The sequence below is a fragment of the Pleurodeles waltl genome, chromosome 10 (genome assembly GCF_031143425.1).
Source record: "Pleurodeles waltl isolate 20211129_DDA chromosome 10, aPleWal1.hap1.20221129, whole genome shotgun sequence".
Lineage (NCBI taxonomy): Eukaryota > Metazoa > Chordata > Amphibia > Caudata > Salamandridae > Pleurodeles > Pleurodeles waltl.
In genome coordinates, this window is record NC_090449.1 from 77619679 (window position 1) to 77640702 (window position 21024).

A 21024-nucleotide genomic window follows, 5' to 3' on the forward strand; every position below is an offset into this window, starting at 1 on the left:
GCAGTTAAATGTTGTAAATTTCACTGTGGTGCGGACCTCCCTGCATCTGAACGCCCCCCCTTACATACATTATGCCGGACACTGGCATAATGTGGCACAAGAGTATACATAGTGGCTCAATGCAAGCATTGCACCACTTTGTACATATTGCGCGAGGAGAAAGGCCTCCTTAAAGCCGCCTTAATGTAAAAAAAAGTACGCTAGGGCGGAGCAAGGTGGCGCTAGGGGCTTGTAAATATGTCCCTACAGTTGTTTATTTTTTCTGTGTTGCTTCCTTACACATTCAGCAGCTGCGGTGGTGGGCCCCAGGGGGGGCCAACGCAAGAAGAGCTGGGGCACAGGCCCCATCCGCTTCCCTCTACGGATGCCACTGTGTGCAGTATAAAATTATTTTTTCAATCTGTTTATCTCAACACAAATGAACTGAGTTGAGGTGATTAATAGTAACAGACACAGACATTAATATTACTCAGGAAGATATTCTCAGAGGCTGAAGCTCCTCTGGTGAGCCCTTGGCTCGAGACCAAGAAGTCTAGAATTACTCGGTCGACAGTGTAAAAATATCTCCTGCATTGCTTGCACACTCCAACGTACAGTGCTCCGGCTATGGGAGATGTATTTGTACCTGCCACTTGTTTTAGCGTTTCTACAGTGTCCAATGCAGAGGGAATCCACCCACCATTCCCACAACAGTCTCTCACCCAGATTAAAATCACCTGATGCTCTGCAGCCAGCTTTGTGGGCTGAGTAGGAAGGGCAAGTGGAAGAAATTGGTCTTTTCTAGCCATGGCACTAGTCAACATTGTTTGTTGTGTTATAAATCCAGAACAACTTTTCTGACTGCAACTTAGCCATCTGCTTAAAATAGCCAAGTCCTAAAAACTGGCTTTTGGAATGGCTCCTTTTACATCAGTTCTCCCTCTGTCCTTCTATCACATCGTAATTTCAGGCACAATCAACTGAACACACAGGCCCTCCTTAAAACCCTGGCGTGGTGGGCGGACTGCCAGCACCACCAGTTTTCCTCCACAGGACGGACTGGCAGTGCGGTTGGTTCTAATCCGCCACGGCAGCGCAGCAAGCAGTGCTGCCCTGGGGATTATGACTCGCCTCTCTGCCAGCTGTTTCATTGCAGTAGCACCACCATAAAAAGGCTGGCAGAGACAGGGTGCAAGGGGCCACAGGGTGCCCCTGCACTGCCCAGGCAGTTGGCATGGGCAGTGCAGGCCCCCCCCCGGCCAGCCCCGTAGTGATGCTCCCTGTCTGGTTTGCAGACAGTGAACATTGCGATGGATGCTGGTGCACCCTACGCACTACAGCATTGCCACCGGCTCTGTTATAAGCCAGAGACAATGCTGTAGGCTGTTTCCCACTGGCCCAGCAAAACTCGTAATGAGGCCCACTGGTAGGCGGCCGCACTGGCGGCAACTTGCCCATCGGGATTTCGGCAGACGGGCTTTTCTGTCCGCTGAAGTCATAATGGACCCCACAGTCACTGGACACAAATAATTAAATGACGATCAGGCATTTCCACTGGAATTAAGTAAGGAAGCATCCTCATTAACTGGAGGGTGTGCCTTGAGATGTCAGGGCATGAAAGAAATGGAGAAGGCACAACTGCTGCCAGGACCTCTCTAGACAGTTGAGGGTATAATTTTATTTGGGTTACTGGACTCTTTGGTGCTCTTGAGTGGAGATATTGGCAGCTGGGTACAGTCTAAACCTCTACCTGACACACGTGGTGGCTTGGTCATTGGTCTTAGGTCTGAAAACCCTGCGGGTGATTGGCCGGTAATTTCTGCAAAAGGTAGGACCCAGACAGGCCATGGCCTGTAGCCCAGCAGTGCTCTTTCGCCACATGTTTGGCAAAAAGCTTTTCAAGGCACCTTAAAACAGCTGAAGAGTAACCAAAGATTATTGTGACCTGCAAACGAATAACCCAGAATTAAACAACGGATATTGTGTATTTTCCGATGGGTACCATATTTTATTTTGAAAATAATGAATTGTCCTAGATGTCCAAGGTCGGTTGTCACCCTTGACAACATGGAGAATATTGAATTAACAGCTTTCGGCAATTCAAAAATATTTTGTATATTCCCCGGTCTCCTGATGATAATCTTTGGTCAGAAATAAATATGAAAATAGAGGCCTAAATGTATAAAGAAAAACACATAAAAGTGCAGCAATTAGTCAGTGATCTTTATACATAAATGTTCGATACAACCTGCAAATAATGGAAGATGGAGATTATTTAAAACTTTTGGGGCATCTCTAAAGCCAAAACGACTAACTTGATAGATAATAAATGAGGGAAAAGTACTGAAGGATATCACAGAGATGGGTTGTGTAATGATTAATAATGGGTGTGGACCTTGTTTACTCATAATAATATAAAGAGTGGTACGGGCCATTGACTATATTTCTTAACCAGGTAGTCCTTTCTCACACCTGCCTGGTATGACCATAGTTTAAAAAGATGTAAGAGATTTGTTCTTATAGATAGATATTATGTTAGCCAAACAATGATCAGGAAACCGTGGATACTAGTAAAAAATGATACAGTCTTCCGGACTGCGCACATAAATTTCTAAAGTAAAGTGCCTCTCTATTTACCCCCTTTAAAATGTTGTTTTCTCTCTTGTGGAGGGTGATGCTCTGAAGAATTTTGAGGAAAAGATCTAGTAGTCAATTGGCAAGAGTTATTTATATGATTTTGGACCCTGTTGGTGGTTTTTGGGACTTTATCCTGTCACTGTGATTATTGTAGCAAGATGCTTACTGTTTGTTTGGCAAAGCTACTCTATGTAGGTGTATTTATTATATCTAAAACTTATTTTCCCACGAGTGGATAAAACACTAAATTGTGATTGTTTATATTCTATTACAATGAGAGTTCATTTAGACAAGTAGATTTTGTTGCTTGACCTAGAATCCCTGTTCTTGGTTATTTACTGCATCAGCTCCAGGACTGGGTGTCACCTACTTTCTTGCGGATCCCCTGGTCAGAGCTCTTTCCACCATCCCATCACCTCTCTCGCAGTGTAGGCTGTAGGTAACAGGAGGGCACTGGCCCATCTAGGAATACAATAGAGTGGCGATCATCTGCCCCACACCTCTTCCGGAGGCACTCTTATTTTATGTACCAGTCGCCACTTGTGTTAAGGAAACTATATTTAGCATCCTATCAATGCAAGAATGTACTGCCAACAGGATATTACTGACCATGCTTTAACTCCAACAGGCTGGCGGTACATACCGCCACATTATGAGACTGGCGGGTTGGGTGCAGCCAACCCGCTACTTCTCCACTCATACCGCCATGGCGGTATGAGCCACAGGGCCGGAGATGTGTATCTCCAGCCTGGCAGCCGGCATAGTACAGCTGGCGGCATTATGAGCCTGCCTACCACCATGGTTTTTCGTGGCGTTAGCAACGACATGAAAACCATGGCGATAAGCCCTACTGGTGACAGGGAATTCCTCCCCTGTCACCGGTAGGTGGCTCCCCCACCCCCCAACACTCACCTGACACCCGCCCTCCATCCAAACATCCACCCCTCCGGTCCCCCCCCACCCCCTCCGATCCTCACACACACACTCCCACCCCCTACGATCCTCACACACACCCTTCCCACCCCCTACGATCCACACACACACCGGCCAAGATTGTCACTTTTCCATAGAGGAATGGGTTCCCAAGTCCAGGTCTGCATACTCCTAAGGACAAAAGGTAAGTAAACACATAAGATAGGTAACACATGTATTTCCACTTCACATTCCAACATAATTTCTTTTACATTACACTGTCACTCAATATGTCACACATACTCAAGTCTCTGCAAATACATATGTAAACTATGCTCACAATAACATGACACAGAGCCATACTGCATACATTACCTCTTACGTCCAGAACCAATGTAAAAGTGTAGATGGTGATATTCCACCATTTCACAGTCTTTTACATTGGTCCTTGCATATTAGGCTCCATGTGTCAATTTGAACTGACGACTTGCCTCAGGTTTTGACACATTTATGAAGTTGTGTCCGTTCTGACGCTAACTTCAGCAATGTGTCAGTTTTTTAGTAGATGCCCTGCGGCATCCTTCCCTCTGATGCATCAGTATTTCTGATGCATCCTGGGACCCTACGCCTTGGAGCGCTGAATTGTAAATACAACACATACATGGTGCTGTAAACTTTTTTGATGCAACACAGTGATCTGTCAATCCTTGTAATTGAGGTCATGCGTTCTTCCAAAGTGTTTATAATAGAATTAGCCAGATAATGACAAAACACAGTGGGTCCTATTCTCAAATGTAAATTTACAAATGTAGATGTGCTCAGGCATAAATTTACTTTTGCACTGAAGTTTAAATCTGCATTTTTGTGCTAATCACCATTTCTGAATGTAGATTTACACCTAATTGTATACTTACATTTCTCCACCAGATGAAACCACACTTAGAGGGAGATATCCACCACTGTGTTGAGATCGCTCTATGTGAAAGTATAAAGGAAATAATTCAAGTTTATTCTTCTTTAAAACAGATTAAAACTATTTTAATATGAAATATAAATATAAACTAATGTTTTATATTTTTGATTAACATAGAACTAATGAAAATGTTACAGCACATTAACTCATTAAACTAAATGTGTAATAAATAATTATTTTAATATATTTATTTTATTTAGAAATAATATTTCTTAAGAAAATAATTGTTGAAAAATTCCCACCAATAGTAAGTTTTATTTTCATTTGATATATTATTTTAAATTAGTTTTACTTTTTAGCAAAAGATTCAAAGATTACTTTTTATTTTTTATTTAAATGTATAAATGCATTTTAAAGTGCTAAAATAATTGCTTAGTATTTACATATTGGGGTTATTCCAACTCTGGAGGAGGTGTTAATCCGTCCCAAAAGTGACGGAAAAGTGACGGTTTACCACCAGCCGTATTACGAGTCCATTATATCCTATGGAACTCGTAATACGGCTGGTGGTATATCCGTCACTTTACCGTCACTTTTGGGACGGATTAACACTCCTCCAAAGTTGGAATAACCCCCATATTGTTTTAACATTAAATAACCATGCCTCCATTTTTTATATGGGAATGTGTTGAGTGGTCTTGTGTGATGTTTGACGTACTACAAAAATGGGTTGAAGCACATTTGCTACTGATTTGTCAGCTGTAGGGTGTAGTAACTGTAGAAGTGTAGTTTGTGAATACCAGTGTGGTTACTCTTTTATGGCTGGGTCTTTGAGTTAGCCTGGCTCTCCCTAATCCCCTCCTTACTTTTGCCTAGTGCCCTCACATTTTGTAGTAAATATTTGTCATTTTCCCACCATTTGACCTTGTACAGCTGACATTTACTACTAAGTAGTAAATTTACATGTGCAGAGATCTTTCCATAGTAAAGATAAAAGAGGTGGGGATTTTCACTCTTAAGTTTGTGAATTGCATTTTGTAGTACACGTGTTACACATACAGAGATTCTTTATATCTTACAAAATGCAGTTTGTAAACAAGGTCTTATGTTTGGAGAGAAGATTGGGACCTGATTGAGTTCTTGGTGGCAACAGTCCTGCCATCAGTTATCCATCAGAAAAGCCACCGATGACTTGGAAGTCTGACCGCCCTATTTAGATGTTGGTGGGACCATAGGCGAAAGACTGCCCGAGTCCTGCCTACTCTGCCAGGAATCTTTACCCACATCGACGGCGCCATTTGAATTAGTGGCTGGCGGCAGGACCCCAGCCACTGTTCACGCCAAGCCAATCACGATGTGTCTTCCTGCCAAGACAATTGTAGCAGTGTTACCTCCACACCTGAGTTGGCACATTGGAAGGGAAATTAGGTAAAAATGTACCTTTTGTCCCATATCCACTTCTGTTTTTGACTGGACACGACTGGACGAGCGAGACCTGCCATTGCTGCTTCCACTGGCCCACAGAGGCACACAACCCTGTTGTTGCCAGACTTGAAGATAAGCATTTCACATTACTTGTATACGTTGGTTGGTCACTTCACATTTGCTCGGGACCTCTGCAGAAATATACATGTCACGGTCATCTTTAAAATAACTTGTGACATGCATATGTCTATAAAACATATATACCAGACATTAATGAGGACACACCTGTGTATGACACAAATCGATGAGATACACAATTTTTATTTTGGTGTAAGTATTCATTACCAAATGAATGCTTGCACCAATATAAAAAATAACATCACAATTTTAAACTAAGTGCATGTGTGCACTTTGCAATGGGACCTGTAAGTGTCACATTTTGCTTCCAGTTGTCTGAGTCAGTATGTGTATGTGTTTGTGCCAGTGGATTGGCTGGTTGAGGTAGAGGGACGTTGAGTAGGTGATGTGGTTGTATCTGTATCTGTCCCACTTTCATGTGGGTCTGATGTTTGTGGTGTATATTTGGTTGTGTGTTGTGTTGCAGTATGCAACATTCAGGTGACTATTGTTGCGTTGTGGTGATGTGATGTGTGCATCTGTGTCACTGTGTTTGTTTAAATGAATGTGTCATTGTGTTGGTAGTTGTAGTTGTGTTGTATGTGGATGTTGTATCAATAGTGTGTGTATGTTGTGTTTTAGAATGTATGGCATTGTGTGTTTACTGCATGTACGTGTTGTGGTGGAATAGCATCATGGTGTGTATGTAGTATGTTGTGTAATACAGGTGGACATATGTTGCTAATTTTCATGGGGTGAGTGTTACTTGCCTTGTTGCCCTGGCCACTGCCATTGTACAATATATATTGGCTCCCGCTACAGTTTCCCTCCATCAGCAATCCACTGCCAGAACAGCGCCTGCAGAACTGTGACATCTAAATGCGGTCAGCGGGACCCCGCCAGCCTGACGACTAGGAAGAGCACTCCGTTGCAGCAGTCAGTGTGGTTCAGCTGCAATATATCTAACTACGATTGCCGGAACTCCGTCGATCTTACGGAGTACTAGGCCCACCCCTGTGGTGGGATATATGTAATACCTTCAAGATCTAGAGCAGGCCCTGAGTTATGCAACTATTTTTGCTGTGTGCAGCCAATTTCTAAGTCCCTTTACAGTGTCTAGCTGCTGCTTGGCTGGACAAAAAAAAAAGACTCATGGCCTTAGTCTTAAAAGATAGCATGTTATGTGCTCCTATGGGCTTTGACCTATGTTTTGGCTAAATTGCTCACTGTGCTTTTTGAATTCTGCCTCCCCAGCACATGGACAAATTCTGGAAGCTAGCTGAGGTGCATCAGGGTCAAGTTCTATCAGAGTTCAATGTCTTAGTGATGTGTGAGTTTTCCACAAAAAAGGAACCCCACTGAGAATGTGTTAATGATCCTGGTGAGGCATCTACTCACAGCACGCTATATGACATAGGGAAAATTAATGCAACCTGGTATAATTTGGTGTACAATGTGGCTCTCTGCGCACAGTTCCTGTAAGTAGCCATGAGACTTATAAGAGAAGGCAGAACCTACAGGTACTTCAAAACTAGGTATTCCATTTTCTTGTGAATGCCTGCACTTATTTTAAAGCAGCTGGCCACTGACAAGTGTTCAAGGATCAGCAGCTTTGAAGTATCAGGTTGCCCACTGCCCAAAAAAAACTGCAGCCCAAAGCCATTGGTGAGAAGCTGCAACTGTATCCTGGTGGTAAAGTGACTAAAGAGAGGCGACAGTAAGACAGCAATCTTCAGGTCGGGACAATGTTTGGCAAAGGGCCCCTGGAGAGATGATTCTCCCTATTACATGGACTTGGTTGGTTTGATGTTTTTGGGTCATTTCGTTTTGGGTGTCAACGCAGAACCATGCTCACACTGACTGCACATGAGCATACAGTAATGTGTGCATTCATTTACTTTTTAGTAATGATTCATTATTTGCAGAATTCCCCACAAAGTATATTATAAAAATGTAATCTGATTTATGCTAGGCAGACAATGGGCCTTTTCCATTTCTGCACCCAGGAATGAAACGACATGCTTGAATTAATCAGAACTGCCCGAACCCTGCACTTATTTAGGAAAGCGCTGAAGGCCCACATTTTGTTAAAGAAAACACCATTAAGAGCAGTAACACTAGCTTCTGCTCTCAGATTACAGCTGCCCTACAATCACTTGTTGCCTGTATCATGCCTTTGACCATGTGCAGTTCTGCACTGCCTTTTGGCTAGTTTTGCACTATACAAATAGATACATATTGTTGTAAATGTACATATAGAGATAAAGTGATAACTTTTTAAGTTTCAAATTTCCATTTTATTTAAAGTTTGATTCAAAAAATGCAATTTTGCAAACGGACTCATTATAACAAATCCCATATATACATACATTCAAATGAATTCAAAAAGTTCTAATAGTAATCCTAAATAAACATTTTGAAGTGTTAAGAAACAATACAGTAATATTATAAAACTTAAAAAAGTATATTCTACAAGTAACAGTTACAGTCTAATGATTACATACAAAGTTCATTGCTTCACTCACATTCAATACACCATTCTGAATAAACATCTAGTAAGAAATCAACATCTTACAGTCAATAGTCCGGAGCAAATATATAATTCATGTTTTAGGGCTTGTTGACCTTAATCCCAATAGGGACAGCTCCTGTCGAGGTCAATGTGTGGGTACCTTTTTGGCAATTTATTGTTCAAGGGCAGTCCATTTGTTCTGAAACTTTATATGAAAGTACAAAGCTCATGTTCAGTAAATATTTGAGTATATGGAGAAAAAATGTACTGTTGATTGTGAGGATAAGGTTGAGCTAGGTTTTGAGTCCAGTTGCTTAAATGCAAAGGAGGAACATTATTAATAGGCTGTAGTGTGTAGTGTGTTTCTTTTGCAGACCACAGCTGCTCTCTGATACCTCTCAGAGCAAGGTGTTGATATAAAAAGATTGTGTGCTCATCTTAATATTGCACTGTAGGTTGTAAAGCTACATGCGTGTGACAGATTACCAAACCCAATGCTTAAATAGAGAGGCTCATGTGAAATCCTAATAATGTTGTTTGATTTTTATATTCTACATGGAACACACTTGATATAATAAAGAATAGTTGAAGGCATCTACACATTATGTACAATTAGAGTGTTTTAACTGTTTTTAATAAAGAGCCTGATTTAGATTTTGGCGGATGGGTTACTGCGTCACAATGGTGACGGATACCCTGTCATCAAAATCTAAATCCCATAGGATATAATGGGATTTAGATTTCGGCGGATGGGATTTCCGTCACAGTTGTGACACAGTTGTGATGGCCACAACCCGTTCGCCAATATCTAAATCAGGATCTAAGTTGTTAAATGCTGTAAATAAACCAGTCGAGGCTACACGACCTTCCATAGAGAGATAGTGGATACGTGGAGTTGTTCTAAACTTTAGAGAAATAGTGTTTTCCCAGGATCTTATAAGAGGACACACACTCCAGATATTCACTATTGAGTTTCCACTTAAAATTGTACCTTTTTCTAACAAGTACTAATTTCTTTGATTTTGATTTTTCAATATTCATTTTTAGATTTGGGAAATATTTTGCAGGTTGCAACTAAAATAGCAATTTGCGTAAATTTTCACAGTAATAAATGTCTCTTTTCTTATGAATAGAAAGAATGATCACCCCATTCCATGAAGCAGATATTCAATTAGTTCTATAACAGTCTTAAAATATAGCTGCAAGAGCGCTCTCTAAGATCCAGGATCAAAACTAAATTGCCTTTAGAAACACATTTTCTTTGTTTCACTATGTATGGCTTATATGTACACCACTCCAATGGTCTACCACTTGGAGATGTAGAAATAACAACATTTAGACTAATGTACAAGTCTCCTGTTGAATCTGGAATAGGCGCAAAGCTATGCTAGTGAAATTCTTATTCTGACAGTCCAGATAACGACTATGTAGCTCCTGGGCCTGGGCCCTTCTGCTATGAAAAAATATACATCTAAATCCCAAACTTTTTATGTGGCAACTGATAACTTACCAAAGACAGGTGAGGTGTGAATCAAGGACAATATCAGCAGTCAGATTTAAATTGAAGAGTTAATAGCCATACTTCTGAAATATGAAATGCTGCTTGCCTGAGACAAACTTAAATGATTTATGAAAATGTCACATTGTGCTGGGATCTGAGCTAGACCCCCATCTGACCCCCAAGTTGCCATATCTTTGTCAGCCAATGGCTTTAAAGAGATGGGAAGCTAGGACAGAAGACAGACACAGCAGGTTTGGCCAGGGAGTTACAAGCTGCCATTTGGGAATCATCTACTTCTGTTACTCCCCTTCTGATTGTAGCCTTACAGAAGACTCCAAGGCTCGCTGTTGATGGTCTGACGAGGAGTCTCAGATGGGCTAAGCATGTCATTGAAATTAGCTGAGCCAGCATAGTGCAAGTGAGAGAATTCTTACATAATTGATTTAGGCCATACCCTGGACCCTGGGAGAAGCACCCCTACCAGACATATCCCCAAGATAGGACTGGCATGTAATGAAGGAAAGCGGTTAGATAGCCTATGGAAATTTCGTTCACATTACCATCCAGTAGTATTGTAGTGCAGTTTTTAGGAGGCCTGCCTAAAACTTCCTCAGTTTCTCTGTTGACCATGTAGGACACCAGAGAAGAAGTACCTGTCAGCCTGCTGTGCTAACAGTTCCTGTTCCAGGACTGACTTTCCAAGTAGAGTGATTTGACATTCTTCTGAATTGTGTTAGTGGGAAAATCAAACCTTCCCTATTTGGACAACTGTTGGCTGGAGCAAGTTGACTCATTTGAAAAATTAGCACAACTTTATGACCGATGGGAGTCCAAGCCCAAGAGTGTCTTTTGACCAGAGATCACCTGCATCAAGGAGCTTTCTCGTGTCGGTTCCAGTGGACGGTACCAAGCCCACAGATCTATCCAAGAAGACTGGATTCACTGAGACTAGTCCTTAAGAAAACACACCTGTATGCGCAATACAGCCAGCGCTGGGAGCTAGCGTTCAACTTTTGAGTAATTTATGTTAAAAAATTAAGCACAAGCCAACCGAACGCTGAAAGGGATTATTAACAAAAGCAAATAAGAACAGTTTGTGATGATCAGGTCTGTCTGGGCAGAGCTTTCTCTTGAAAACTGGGCTTAAGTAACCAAAGGCAGTTTACAATTGTATAAGGTTAAATGAAGTGGTCTGCCACAGGGAACATCTGAATTCAAATAAAGCGAATATGCAGGTCTCTGAACACTGATCTCATGAGAAAGGAAAGAAGGTGACTTTCAGATTATAGCAAGAACCTAAAATTTCAGCTAAGCAAGCTAGTCAGCACTTGGCCATCTTGTGGACCCAGATGTGACAGGGAGGCTCAAAACGTCAGAGAGTTGCACTTTGTCTGGACTGTTGTTAGCATTGACAGAAAACATGCCTAAAGCAGGTTACAGATGCACAAATGAAACATTATTTCAGACTGGCTTCACCCCAGACTTTCTGGCCTCTGTGAAGCATCCTTGGGATGATGATTTACCAAGGAGCATTCTAGGAGTACTGCTGCCCTCAGACAGACACCATTGATACTACTGTAAACCTCTCAATCATGGAGGGCCACACTCAGATCTCTTTAACCCTAATGGAGCAATGCATGTGGCACCGTCTTTGGAGAAAAGGAGAACGGACGGACGCCCCTCACTCTTTTCTATGACGATTTAGGATAATCCAAATACACATTGTGATGAGTCAGACTGGCCTGCCAGAAAACTGTTCCCTGTAGGGGAAGGTGTACATGCATGATCCGCACTCCATCCCCGGAAAGAGTAGACAAACACAGCTGTTTGTTGTTATGCGCTGACAGCTGTAAAACTTATGTATGAGAATGATGGTAATTAGTAGGGTCATCTCAGCAGTCGTTATGTAAAACAAAGCATCTTCCCTACTACATCCTTTGCATAGACTGAGCTATTGCTAATCCCCCTACCTTGCGTATTCCAAGCCATGTAGCTGTCCCCGTATCGCTCAGAATGATGTCATGCCTGCAACTGAATAATATCTCTGTGTCTGCCATCAGTCTTCACAGGTCTCTTATACCGTTCTATCCAATGATTCGATAAAGAGAGGGGATGGGGGGGCTTCTGTACACCCTCTTGTATCTGTACAATGTCTCTCCTCCTCTTAGAGACAAGCTGGAAAGGCAAACACATGCAAACAGTTCTGCTTCCTTCTTCCTTCCATACTCGTTCCGCATGAGGTCGTATTTTCTTCGCTACACACAGTCCTATGTGTATGGAGGATTCCTTTCCACTGTGTTTGTTTGATTTTTCTGAGTGTAACTAATGCCAACCAGCAGCTGAAATCACGGTGGTCATGCTGACACCATTAGCTAAAATTACCGTTTAGAATATCAGTTTTTAGGCCCTAGACCTTTTACATACACTCTCTAAAGAGTTATTGCTGCCCCATGTTACCTACAACCAGGCCTTGCTTCCATGTATTGTGTATGAGTTACCATGAAAGCCCAGCCACACAAGACAATACAAGACTCTTTTCAAGACTGTTCCCAGTGTGGCAGACTAATCTTATTATACACTCTCTTAAAATGGCCATCATTACGAGTCTGGTGGTCAGTGTACCGCCGCGGTGGAGTTGGCAGCCGCACTGCCGTGGGCCCGGTGGTGAAGACTGCCACATTACAAGTCCAGGAAAGGTACCTGCAGAACACAGACAATTTACCGTCCAGGCCGCCACAGCGGAAGTGCTGGCGTGCCAGGCAGCAGCCATCTCCAGCCTGGCGGTCAGACAGCATCCCACAACCATTTTACGAGGTAGCACACCATCAGGATTTCCGGTGCAGAACCACAGCCACCAAAACCCTGGAGGAAACAAACAAGATAAAGGGAACACCCACCTCCAGGAACACAGGCACATCCGTAGGCGCCATGGCACACGAAATGCAACTCCTTCCAATCGTCTAACTGGCCCTGCAACTCCCAGACCAGTGACGGCGACCACAACAGCAACCTTAAGTAAATCAGCCTAGAACACACTGGAGGTAACTAGGTTAGTACACACACACACAACACAGGAAGCCATGCCCACTCACACACACACACACACACGCAAACCAAAACCCGTACCAACACACACACCGAAACCCACAACGACCACACATACATGTAGAATGAAAGCCAGGACTAGGTAGGTAACAACGAAACCAACTGGGTAGTGCCGCATGATAACCATATATTAAAAATGTGATAAAATGTATGTACATACAGGCCCAAGGGCCAGTCCACAAACCATAGTGTCCCGAGCACACTGGGCACAAGATGACACCCCAACTTTATTCCTGACTGCAAAGTGCAGACCTCCACAGGGTAGGGGCATCAATGGGGAATGCAGGCACCTTAGGGGTGAAGGGTTGGGGGCAGGGGGATGTGGGGGCAGGAGGGATCCTTGGGCTTGGAAAGGGGAGTCCTTCCGTCTGGGCTTGGAGTTGGGGGCCCTTAGGTGTGCCCTTAGATGGGGGTCCCTAGGCTTGCCCCTGAATGGTGGGGCTTAGCAAGGGGCTGCAGTTTGGGCTTGCCTTTGGATGGTGGGGGCTTAGCAAGGAGGGTGGCCATGGGCTTGGCCTTGGAGGTGGAAGGAGTGGGCTTGGCCTGGGAAGAGGAGGGAGTGGGAATGGGTTTGGCAGCAGGAGCAGTGGACGTCACAGGGGCAGGTGGCGGAGGGGTATGGGCAGTGGCATACTGGATGCGGAGGGCTGGGCCACAGGAAGCGTAGCAGGGCACCTGGGGTGTACAGGGCCTGGGTCAATGGTGGGTAAGTGGGAAAACTAGTGAAGGAAATGGTTTTTGGGAACACATAGGAGGTCACTGGAAAGAAGTTTGGGAGTGGAGGGAGGGGCATGGTTGTGAGGTGTATACATTGGTGCGCCATCGGTGCAGGTGCGTGGGTGGATGAAATGCATGTGCTGGGTGACTTGGGTCAGTGAGTGTGTGCGTTTAGATTTACTGGGAGGAGGTGGGGAGGAGATGCAGGGAGATGGCGGTGGGAAGTGTGAGTGTATGTTGGGGTGGTGCCTGCAGGTAGGGTGGGTGTGCTGCATGTGGGAGTGTTGATAGTTGTAGTGCCTGTGCCAGTGGTGTATGGGGTGCATGAATGGGGGTCAGAAGATATAGTGACGATGGCAGTGAGGGCGCATGTGAGAGGAACAGTGACTGATGTGATGCTGACTGCAGGTGTGAGTGTAGTGTCGACTGTGAGGGGGTAGGTGGTTGGGGAGTCCATACAGGGTGTGGATGTGGACATGTCTGCATGGGTGTGTTGAGTGTGTGCCTGGTGGTGGTGGCATCTGTGGTGCCTATGTTTGTCCTTGCGTACATGTCTGTTGATGTGGATGCATGGTGGTCAGTAGGTGTGCCTTGGATGGGTGAGGGGAGAGGGATGTGGTATTGGGAACAGGTAGCTGGACAGGGGACGGAGGAAGAAGGGACACTGGCTGCTGTCAGTGAGGAGGCCAAAGCATGAAACGATCTCTGTAGGCCAGACAAGGCCCCCGTGAATGCCTTCCAGAAACGCATTAGTCTAGTGATCTGGGATGCCAGCCCCTGGATGGCATTCATGATAGTTGTCTGCCCCACAGAGATGGACCCCAGGAGGCCAGTTGCCTCCTCATTGAGGGCAGAAGGGCTGACTGGGGCAGGGGTAGAGGTGCCTGGGGTGAAAGAGGTGCCCACCCTCTTGGGTGAGCGGGCACGGGCAACTGGGTGGAGAGCTAAAGGGAGGGCGGTGCTGGTTTGGGTCCGCCACCACCAGGAAGCCGCCATCGGAGGAGGAATCAGAAGATGTGGTGGTCGATCTGGTCTACCCGTGGCACTCCCCTCACCCTCTGTCCCACTGGTCCCCTCAGCTCCGCTGGTGTCAGCCTCCTGGGTTCCGTGGGCTGAAGCTTCCCCACTCGCCGGTGCCCCTTCTCCTTCGACAGATGATGCTGATGCACACAAAGACAGAGGAGGACAGGGAGGGAGAGAGAGAGATAGAGACAGGATGCAATCGGTCAATGCCAGTATAACAGTCACACAAGGTAGTACATCTGCATTTGATGCCATGCCATGATATATTTTGCCCACCTCTGAACATCCTACTACTTGGTGACACCATGGGGGGAAAGAGCAACAATGCACATGTCCACCGCTGATGGGCTAACTGAGGCATATCTCGACATAAGCAGTATCATACCCACCACACCTGTCCAGTACCTGCCAACTACCCATGGCCGTTGAGACACGCATGAAGGACTGGACACCCAAGAGGATCCTGCACGACTAGTTGGATGGCCCCCTTGGCTAACGTCTAGAAGCACTGTCACCAATTGGTGCACCCACCCCACCAGACATGTAGTGCCTGCAAGCTGACTGAGGTCATGGATACACCCCTGGCACAATGGTTGGCCAGGACCTATCACAATGCCCTAACACCCCAGTTCTGAAGATCCAGTTGCCATATGCTGGCAGGCAGATCTAGCAAATAGGTGGCCAAACAGTACTTCATTGAGGAGTCTGCCCCGCTACCACTGACTGCATGGCATCACTCACACTTGTGATGTCAATCTGCCCAGATCGACACAACCCATAGTTGAGATCAGTGTACCAAGCATCCACGCTACAGCAACCCAATGGTGCCCACCCCGACCAACCATGTCAACACATGTCACAAGTGCTAGTGAGACCGAGTACTCACCGCCATGTGGCTGTTGTGCTGCCCTCAAGCACCCATTCACCTCAGGGTAGGCCACTGTCAATATGCAGGCCATTGGGGGGGGATAGGGTCCGACAGGCACCTCTCCCTCATTGAAAGGACATCACCAGTAGGGCCTCCATGGTTGTTTGGGCCCAACATCTCCGGTCCTCCCACTGCTTTCTGCAGTGGGTGTTCCACCGGGCATGGACCCCCAGGGTCCGCACTTGCTTGGTGATGGCACGCCAAAGCCCTGATTGGTGCTGACCTGCATGGGTGACACAGACAGAAGAACACAGTCATGTAGGATGGCATACCTGGGACAGTAGTGGACAACACACATCACCCACCCACACGTTGTCTGCCAACCTAGCCCTCGGCCCCTCACCCATGTCCATGCTCCATTCACACAGTCACCTACCAAGACCCCCATCCCCATGTGCGCAACTCACATACAGGACAATGACAAGGGGCTCACCTAGTGCTCTGGTGCCCCAAACAACTGTCCATACAGGGGCAGGACCCTCGTCCACAAGCCGCACTAACTCTTCCTGAGGGAAGGCTGGGGCCCTGTCTCCTGCAGGACGTGACCTCTTGGCTACCAAAGTCAGTACACAGCAGCACACGCAGTGGAGCTCTTCAGTACACGAAGTTCAGGAGTCAAGTGAGCATGAGCACATGAAATGGCGGTAAAGGCCGCCGCGAACATCACCTTCACAGCTGGTGGCGATCACCATTGGCTCCTGCCTCCCATTGGCAACATTGTGAGCCAATGGTGAGTTGCACGGCAGTCGTGACCGCCTACCGCCATGACGTGTTACACCGGCGGGATGATCTCACTTGCACCTGTCTGATGCATGCAAACTAGCAACAATCATTTTACAATTACAATGTGTGATGTGTGTGAAATTGAGTGCGTCATACGTCTAAGCTGCACAACATGTTACCACCTCTCTCCTGTTCCTAGGTACTATACGCGGTTGAGGATGAGGAATGCACCGCTGTACAGGCCCCTGGTCGAGACCTTGCTAACCTGGAGGAGCGTCACATTATCCAGACCTATCTCCTGAACCATGTGACCATAATGGAACTAGTGGCTCAGTTGGAGTCAGATCTGTTGCCAGCCAGAAGAAAACCCAATGCCATCACTCCCACAGTGTAGGTGTTGTCAGTCCTCCACTACCTTGCCTCTGGCACCTTCCAGGTCACAGTGGGCCACGCAAGTGGGATGTCGCAGCCCTTGTTCAGCAACATCCTGAGGGATGTACTGTGTGACCTGATAAAACATATGGCCATCTACATCCGGTTCCCCCAACGTGCAGATTTGCCCACTGTCAAGGCTGCATTATATGCTGTGGCACATGTACCACCTGTCATTGGTGCCGTTGACGGCATGCACATTGCCCTGGTGCCACCCAGGAGGAATGAACAGGTGTACAGAAACCACAAGAACTTTAATTTGGTCAATCTGCAGGTGGTTTGTCTCGCGGACCAGTACATCTCCCAGTAACGGCCAAGTACCCGGGCTCTGTGCATGATTCCTACATCCTGCAGAACAGCAGGGTCCCACACATGATGGCACCGGTATGTGCCCCAGCATATGTGTGCCCCTCAGCTCACTGCACCCTTGTGTCCCTGCCCCATTGCCCTACTGGTCTTGACATGTCTCTATGCTCTATGCACACAGGTGACTCTGGCTATCCCAACCTGCCCTGACTCCTGACACCTGTGAGGCATCCATCCTCAGCTGCAGAGAGACGTTACAATGAGGCCCACGGTCGTACCAGAGGGGTCATTGAGAGATGCTTTGGTCTGCTGAAGGCCAGGTTCCGGTGTTTGCATGTGTCCGGGGGTGCCCTGCTCTGCAAGCCGTAGAAGGTGTGCCAGTTCATTGAGGCCTGCTGCATGCTGCACACTCTGTCCCTGAGGCGTCCCGTCCCATTTCTGGATGCAGAGGAGGGGGTAGCTGTGCTAGTGGCTGATGAAGGGGACATGGGGAGTGATGAAGAGGAGGATAATGAGGATGCAGCTGACTCCAGGGCAGAGCTGATTTGACATTACTTCGGCTGAGATGCAGGAATGTACAAACTGTGTGGTATGTGTCCTCTGCATCTGTCTGCCATGACCCTGCTTCCATCTGTTGTGTATGACCACTGATGGTATTGGTTGCAGCTATGACTCAGGGTGGGTTTTGGAGGGTGTCACATCTGGCCATGAGTGAGGTAGTCACAGTGTACAGGTCAGGCCTATAATCAGGCAGGTGTTGTGCTGGTGCACTGGTGCTATCTATGTGTATGTGGAATTTTCCCTGATTTGCCAGTTCAGATGCTATGTGTTTGCCACACAGGGTTGTTGCATGTGTGCAGCATCCATCCTGGGAGTCGACATTGGGTGCAGTGCAACATTGTTGTTGGTGGCAGTGGGTGTAGGGCCAGGTCTGATGCTGGGTGATGTGAGGGTGGGACCATTGGGTTGGTATGTGTTGTGTATGTGTGTTGGTACTGGCCATATGGTATTGGTCCTGCCTGGCATATCTGCCCTGGATTCCTGTCCCTACAGTGCATTTGTGTGGTGTTGGCATCTGTGACTCCTACAGTGATTGTTGTCCCTGTCTTGATCTCCTTTCTGGACAATGTGGTGTTGTTCTGTGCTCCCTGCCTGGGCTGTTGCCTCCATTGACACATATGTCCTGCAACTGCCTGCTCCATGATCGACCTCCTGGCATTTTGTTCCCCACACTGTCACCCTCCCATGAATGTGCTGGGCGTGGGTTGCCACTTGTACACATATTGGCTGTTCTATACATACTCATGGGAAATAAAAAGGTAGACATGGATTGTGCTCAGTTGTCGTTTGTTTGTGATGTACAGGTGCAAGAGGCGATGAGTGTGGGGTCATGGCAGTGGAGATCATCAGAATGGTAAGGCCACCTGTAGGTAGTCCAGGTCCAGTCTGCTGGCCATGGATAGATGGTGATATGGGAGTGGACAGTTGACAGGGTGTCATACATTAGGGAGAATGTTCAGGAGAGGGTCACTTCCTGGCGGTGGTCTTGGTCTGGGCATCATGTCTGGCTGGATGTCTACTTGGACGTCCTCGCTTGCATGGGGGTTCTACAGCTACAGGAGTAGGTGTGGTGGTGTCCTGGGAGACCTGTGGGGGGACCTCCATACCACTGGCTGCCGCTGATGTGGAGGGCTGTGATGGGATGTGGCCAGTGGAAGGAGCCTGCTGGTGGGTGGTGGACTTACACCTGAGAGTGGTCAGGTCCTTGAGCACCCCTACAATGGAGACCATGGTGGTATTGTGGGCCTGCCACTGTTGCATGGCCTCCTGATGGTATTGCCCCTGTAGCCTCTGGGTCTCCTTCATGGTGGTGAGGATCTGGGCCACTGTGTCCTGGGTGTGCTGGTATACACCCAGGACTTGGTTGAGGCCCTCCTGGGCAGTCAGTTGGTGTGGCTGTGCTGACCCTTGGGTCACGGTTCCTCTCCTACTACCCCTGGCACAGTGTGCCCACTACCAGTATCAGCAGGTCCGTCATTGTCTGAGGTGGGTGCCCTTGACCCTGGCCGCTGTACTACAGGGCAAACCTCTGATTATTGGGTCCCTGGGGCTCAGGTTTGGGGCCCAGGGTCTGGCTGTGGTGTTGTTGCCACATTGATAGGGTCTTCCAGTGTGTTCCGGTTGGCTGTGCCGTTGGTGGACTGCCCAGTGGCCCCAGATGGCCAAGGCAAGTCGTCCTCATCCAGACATCCAGTGGGGCCTTCATCCTGGGGAGGGTTGTCTGTGCCTGGCAACCTCGGTAGATGTTAGTTGTGTGACTGTTCTTGTTGTGTCCCTGTTGTGATGCATGCAGTGGCTCGACTTGTTACCTAGTGATCGCAATGACAGCTGCTGCACTGCAGACATTGGTTTGGATTAGATTGTGGGAGCTGTGGTTCTTCAACATTGTGCTTGACATCCATGCATTTGGGGGTATGAGTAAGGATGGTAGGAGTGGGGTGGTGTGGCATGCAGAAGAAGGGTGTGGGGTGTTTGGCACGGGGTCAATGGAGTGGTTTGCCTTGGTGTTGAGAGTGGTGGGGAGGCATGCTGGGCATGGGTGGTTGGTGCTTATGGGGTATTGCTAACTTACCAGTGTCGAGCCCTCCGCTGATGCCAGTCAGGCTTTTGGGATACATGATGTCCAGGACCTCCTCCTTCCAGGTTGTCAGCTGGAGGGGAGAAGGTGGGGGTCCTCCGTCGGTCTTATTACTGGCTATCCTCTGCCTGGATGAAATGGACCGGACCTTACCTCTGAGATCGTTCCACCTCTTTCTGAAGCCCTCCCTTGTGCGTGGATATGTGCCAACTGCGTTGACCCTGTTGAGGATCCTCTGCCATAACTCTGTCTTTTTGGCTATTGATGTTTGTTGAACCTGGACTCCCATGAGCTGTGGCTCTACTCTGATGATCTTGTCCACCGTGACCTGCAACTCATTGTGGGTAAACTGTGGGTGCTTATGCCATGACATCATGTGGGGTGGGTACGTGTAGTGCATGTTGAGTGCAGTACGGGGTGTGTGGTGATGTGCGGGTGTTTGGCTGTGTGTGCTGGTGGGCTATGGTGTTGATTTGTGCAATGTGTGCTGGGTGAGGTGTGTTAGCTGTGTTTAGGGTATGCTTCTTCTTGTCTTTGGCTGTGGCTCCTCGGATCTGATGTAAGGGATTGCAGGCGGGCGGGTGGGGGGGAGTCATATGGTGGCGTGTTCAGGTGTCCGTGGTGCGTGTATGGTTATGAGATGTGAGTTATTTGAACTGGCTAATGTGGTGTTGGGTACTTTCCGCTGTGCATTTTTGTTCCGCCGCGGTGCGTACCGCCAATGTTTTCCGCTGTGCATTTTCTGGAGATTCTGGAGATTGCCTCATATTATGACAGTCGGAATGGTGTCGGCCAGACTCGTAATGAGGGCCTGTGCCTTAATATTTATTTTGTAAATCTTAATATCCTTGACTATTTTCTTCCTTTTTTTCTTTCAAAAGCTATTACATTTTAAGTAAATAAGGAGTAGCTACTCTAAGGTGACACCCTCATGTGACTTGATTCTAGAAGCTTTCGATAATGCCTATATATGTGCGCGCCATCTAGGCCCCTGGCAGCCAGACAGCTCCTCTTGGTGGATCGGAATTTGCAGGCGGCAGGTTGAATAATTTTGGAATATATTATGGGTGGCTATCCATTCTTGTTGCTCTGCATTTTAATCCCTGGAATTGGTTTTTATATGTAACCAGGGAGAAATCAGGAGAGAAATACCTAC

At 46.8% G+C, this 21024-nt stretch overlaps 2 protein-coding genes across 6 annotated transcripts in view; one reads left to right on the plus strand and one right to left on the minus strand.

The window, feature by feature from the left end:
• The window catches only part of RPL3L (ribosomal protein L3 like), a 111368-nt gene that overhangs the window by 57376 nt on the left and 32968 nt on the right, over window positions 1-21024 (plus strand). The window lies entirely within an intron of this gene.
• LOC138261124 (testis-expressed protein 2-like) overlaps window positions 1-21024 on the minus strand; it is a 344587-nt gene that overhangs the window by 52275 nt on the left and 271288 nt on the right. For 4 of the 5 annotated variants that reach the window (XM_069209794.1, XM_069209792.1, XM_069209793.1 and 1 more), the window contains exon 12: window positions 4443-4503. In XM_069209794.1, the coding sequence (XP_069065895.1) occupies window positions 4468-4503 (36 nt within the window). In that variant the 3' untranslated portion in view covers window positions 4443-4467. Of the gene's footprint in view, window positions 1-2192; window positions 3721-4442; window positions 4504-21024 lie in introns of those variants that run through there. The other variant, XM_069209791.1, reaches the window with a different exon arrangement.